The sequence below is a fragment of the Trypanosoma cruzi genome (genome assembly GCF_000209065.1).
Source record: "Trypanosoma cruzi strain CL Brener chromosome Unknown tcruzi_1047053506097, whole genome shotgun sequence".
NCBI lineage: Eukaryota > Euglenozoa > Kinetoplastea > Trypanosomatida > Trypanosomatidae > Trypanosoma > Trypanosoma cruzi.
The window spans coordinates 1-5,515 of record NW_918735.1 but is presented as its reverse complement, the minus strand read 5'-3'; the positions used below and the strand labels follow the sequence as shown (position 1 = coordinate 5,515).

Genomic DNA, 5,515 nt, shown 5'->3' with positions numbered 1-5,515 from the left:
CTATTAATCTCATTGATCTTCCCCTGATTCAGTGTTGGGGCAAGAGAGTCTATGTCAATAAGTGAACGAATGAAATCATTTTGACCCATCATAATCTTGCCAGAATCCCATGTCGCCGGCACTCCCTTCACGACACATACCATGCGCACCACCGCCACAACGCTCGCGGGTGGTTTGGCAAAGGACTTTAATTCGGTGATACTCTTGGGGTTGATGTGCTTGACCGCCTCCATGGCCTCTTCAAGGGCAGGCATAGCAAGGTCGAGAACCTCTTGTGCCTCGGCACTCTCCTTCTCAATCTCCGCACTTTGCACATTCAGTGATTCCTCCATGAGCAATGCTTCTGCCTTGCGCTTTTCATTCCGTTCCTTTTGTTCTTTAATTTCCTTCGTCATGCGTTCGTTAACTTCCTGCTTCTCTTCCAAAATGACTTCCTTCTCGGCGAGTTCCTCCTGAAGAACTTTCACATCCTCCTGGGCACGGTCGAGTTTCTCTAGACCAATCGCGAATTTATTCACCAAATCGTCAATTTCCTCTCGGCGTGTTATAAGGAGCCGCGAATAATTTGCCAAAAATCCAAGAAAATTCTTCGGCGTGACGTAATTGTGTCGTTTCATTTCCCCCAAGAAACGCATAGAAAGTTCATCCGCTGTCAAGTGAACATACACGGCATGACTCGCAATGGCCCTTTTCAAATCCTCCGACACTTCCTCCTCCTGCAGCATGCGATTACCAACCGCCTCCAGCGCCTGCGATGGCCACTTCTGAAACCAATCGATGGTTGTATTGTTGATGAGACTCGGAAAGTTACGGCAACGGGTGCGCAAAATGTTCCCAGAGGGACTCATTGAAAGCACAACATGCAAGTTATCGCGGCAACGTGCGACAAAGGCCGTCCACTTGTTATCTTTGGAGGGCGCAAGACCATCGGCCTCCACTTCCGCAGCAACACTGCTGTACAACGGTTCCTTTTCTTCCTCTGTGAAGAGCGCTGGCACCATACCTGAAGTCAACATGTTGTTGATAACTTCCAAAAAACCCTCTTCCTTCACGTGGCTGTCGGTAAACAAAAACACAACTTTCTCCTTCTGTACACCGACACGAGCATAAAGGCGTTTTAAATCCTCGCGAAACGCATCCTCGTTGTAGTTACGAGAAAGTACAATTTCAAACACGCCCATCCGGTACATGGCGGCTGCCAATTTTGTGAGAGACTGTTTGCCACTTCCACCAACGCCAATAAGCAGGCAGTTGCCACGGGGAAGAGAAAGAACACGAGTGATGCGCAGCAGGTGATCCAACGCCATGTCAAACATCACTAAATCCATCTTTTTCGTCGGCGTGTTAATCTCCTCCAACATCATCTCCACCAATGAGCGCGCCCTGGTAAATTCCGCTCCAAAATCTTCGTAAATGTTCAGCCGCTCCACATCGCTATCAGGCTCAAAATCACCAAAATCACCAAACAAAAGAGGTTCCGCCAATGCAAATTCCGCCGCGTCCGGGAAATGCCTCGTAATCTCCTTCCGTGCGAGAAGCGCAACAAATTCCTTGTCGGAAGAATCTGCCATACGGTCCATGAACACATGGGAAATTTCATTAAGCCATAATCGCACGATACTCTTCGTGTCTGGAAACATCTCTGGGGTGGCTCGGCAGAGTCCTTCATACACACGCGATAAATCACGTAAGTTGAAAATGTAATGGAATTTAGTGGGTGTTGCGGGAAGTGCGGCAAAAAGCTGTTGATACAGGCTAAGCGTCATGGATGTGAGTTGACTCGGCAAATCACCCAACTCAGTCGCCATTGTTTTATAGGCATCGCGCAAAATCTGTCCGTAGATGGTGTTGATCGATTCGTCCGACGGGAATAAAATATTAAAAATGGTGAAGAGAGAGACAAAACGTGGGTCAAGAGCGTTACGACCACCGCCAGGCGGAGCCATCGCGGCCACAAATTGCGTGTCTCGCACATTTTTAAAAAGAAGATCCTTTCGATCGTACCATGAATGATGTTCCACCAGTAGTTTCAAAAAGGCGATGGGTTGCTGAGTGCCGTAGAGATCCACACGGGGCATATTGATATCATCCACAAACACCAAAAGTCGCTTCTTTGCCGGGGGGCCAAGCACGGTGTTGGTGCGCTTCTCAATGTTATCCTCCATCGCCCTCTGAGCATCAAGGCTTGTGGTGCGAGAGCTGAAATTCAGCTCAAGAAGCATCTCCTCAAGATGAACATCCTCATCAGCAGCTGTGTCTGCCTCCAGAGAACGTTGCTTCAGTTGCTTAAGGTATGCCTGAATGGTGACCGTCTTCGCGGTACCGCTCTCACCAACCAACATGACAGGAGTCCGATTGAGAACAATTTTGTTCAGCAACCACATGTTTCGTTCAGTATCAACCGTAGACACAAGAAGTGAGCCAAATTTTGCGCCTGGTGGTCTTTCAAACGGTTGAACAAGAATATGCCACGGCTTCCACCGGTTTTCTTCAAGATCAAAAAAATAATCGTAGAGAGTTTTGCGCTCCGGAAGAGATCCACTACCCACAAAACGGGTGAGGAAGTTTTCGCCCACATCTTGCAAGTTCCATCCACTGACCTTCTTCAGAAATGCATCGAAGCGTACACGACCCTCTGCAGTGGCAATTAGAGAGCCAAAACTCCACACGCAACAAAATAAAAAGACACACTGCAATGCCTTTGGCTCCAGTGCCACTTTCTGCGGAGAAACCGTGTGCAACATGGTCGTCAACTGGCGTACCATATTTAACTCATTGGTCGGGATCACAAGCTTCGGCGGGTCTGTCACAACCTCTCCGTCAATGCCATCAAACATAAAATTAACAAGAGGCTCCACATATTTCTCAATGAGCTCGTTAAGGGTGTCCAGTTCATCACGTGGGCGTTTCAACTTCCATGCGTACATGAAAGGCTTCCATCCGAGATTCACAGGATCAAGGAAGACCATACCAACACGTGAAACAGTTGCAGGCGAGGCATACTGTAGGTCTCCCACTTCAAAAAGTAATGAACTTGTCGGACGAAGACGAATACGTTCTCCATTCGGAAGCGTGAGAAGTTTATTGTCATCCATGACAGAATTCATGTCTTCTACCCATTTGGCATCCACATCACCATCAAACACAACATATCGACGCTCACGCGCTCCACTTTCATTGGGGCGGTTAATTGCACGGAAGATATTGGAGAAAATACCGTCCGTCCAGCTCCGAGAAAGAGGGTCCATGACGCCATAAAGCGCGGTAGTAGGTTGAGCCTTGGGATTGATGATATACAACTTCGTTGGTAGCCCAAGGTCCGTTTGTGCTTTACAAAGACAGTCAATAACAGTTGACTTTCCACCACCTGTGGGGCCAACGACCATCGAGGTGTGCCGAGTTTGCATCGTCTCGTAGAGTTGAACCACCTTGTCCACCTGTCTCGCGTCCACAAAAAATCCCTTCTCCTTGAATACTTTTGTCGCAGCCTTTGAAAGATTTTCCTGCGGTGCACGTGTTGGGTCAAGACCAGGAAACAGATCTCCAATAAGACCCTTAAAAAGCGGCTCATCTTCCGCGACAAACTTCGGGGTATTCATGTCACGCAGGGCACGCATCAGAACAGACTCTTCCGTCAACTCAGGTGCACCACGCTTCAGTTGTCCCGCCATCACTAGCACCGCTTTTAATGCCCTCAGTCCCCAGTCATAGTGATGTTGTTTTGACAGTTGCCCCTTGGCAAGTTGGTAAAGTGTCACCATCTTCTTGGCCAGCTCACGCGCCGTCGTGAAGCCCTCCGAGAAGAGCATATTTTCCGCAATCAATTCCATATCTGGCACAACCATCACTACAGGACGGAACAAAGCCTTAAGGTTGTCCGGTAATTCAACACGGCCAGCGTAACCGGGATTCATCGTGATAAAAACACCAACCGTCGGTACAAGTCGAATTACTTTGTCACCAAAAAGAAACTCTTCTTCGCCAGCCTTCAGTGCACTTTGAATGCTGCGCAGTTGCTCGGATACCACGGAAAGCACCGGCAGTTCAATACGGTTGAACTCATCAAAGCAACCCCATGAACCGGTCTGTGACAGTCCAGAAAAGATTGTACCCATCGCCTTATAGTCCAAGCCCTCACCACAATTAAAGACAACACACTGAATGGCCAAAGCCTTTGCAAGATCCTTGACGGATTCCGTTTTCCCCGTTCCCGCCGGCCCACCGGGAGCACCACCAAGATAGAAAGACAGCGCCTGAGTCAACGTCATAAAGCAGCGGTCTGTTAACGGGGTGATCACAAGTCTCCCATTCAATCCCATATATTCATAGCCAAAATTAAACCGCCCTGTGCATTGACGTATAACGCATGTGTCACCATCACGCTCCCAGTAAAACCGTAATTGTGATTCCCAATCAAACTCACGAGCATCCGTTACGGAGTCTCGTACAAAGCGATCCACAATATCTCGTCCATGAACATCTACAATGATCAATGTATTGACTTTCTTTGCGTACTGTTTCTCAATATCCTTATCCATTTCTCCCACAAGATCAATGAGTTGTCGTGTCAGTTTCCCCGACAGGTCTTTCATTGAACTTTTCTTTCCCTTCTTGAGAGAATTAAAAGCGTCTTCCACTTCGAACGTCCACCAAATCTTGGCCCCAGTGAGTGTAACCATGCCATGGTACTTTTTCAGCCAATCCAGTCGACCCATCCGAGGGTAATAGTACACACCCGCCTTAAGAACGTCACGCAGTGTCGAGCGCGACTCCTCCAAAACTTCTTGTAGCCATTGTTCCACGGGCGCACCCATTGTTGCCACTGGGCGGTCAAAAATTACAACTTCACCCTCCTGCGATTCCACACCGCAAATGGTTTCATCCTCACCATCCTTAAAAATTAGGTGGGCAGAGTTGTCAAACATCTTCAACATGTGATCCTGCACTGACTTTGCACCGCTGGCAGCCAAAATGGAGAGCAACTCATCATCGGATATGAAGTAGAAACGAGGAAACATGTACCGCTTCGTCTCAAGGTAATTGGAAAGTTCCTTCTGGCATTCCTCAAGTTTCTCCTCCAGATACCGAAACTCTTCAAGACGACCAGTCGCGTTACAGCAGATGTCCACATTCGGCCCAGCGGCCGTTTCATTCATGATGCGAACAAACTTCTTGTCCAGGTCGTTAAACTTGGCGGTTTCCTTTGGGAGTTGATTGGCGATATCGTCACTTCCCTTAAAAATGGATTCCAAATATTGCCATTTCATCTGCACAGTAACCCACACAGCAATCACATCGTTGATCATTGCCAATTTCTTTTCCCACAGTTTCACATCATCTATGAACGGTTGTGCCCATTTCACGTTCGCGATGGATTGCATTTTAAGGATATTGTCATCCACAGCCTCTTGAATCTCGCTTGTGTCACTGTGAACACTGCAGCGAACATCTCCCTTACGAGGTTCATACGGCACCAGTGAGAACTCTGCCTTGACCAGAACTCCTTTACGGCCAG

General features: G+C 48.1%; 1 protein-coding gene across 1 annotated transcript, besides 3 other annotated features; it reads right to left on the bottom strand.

Annotated features, from left to right (window-relative positions):
• Positions 1–1,739: a sequence feature (heterozygous, non-Esmeraldo-like haplotype).
• Positions 1–5,515, bottom strand: Tc00.1047053506097.9 (dynein heavy chain, putative; the record flags this gene model as incomplete). The annotated part of the gene is made up of 1 exon (XM_799169.1): positions 1–5,515. A coding segment is annotated over one exon (5,515 nt), but the record flags the coding sequence as incomplete, so codon positions are not given.
• Positions 1,740–2,744: a sequence feature (haploid, non-Esmeraldo-like haplotype).
• Positions 2,745–5,515: a sequence feature (areas not merged during assembly with more than two copies in the genome that could not be assigned to a particular haplotype).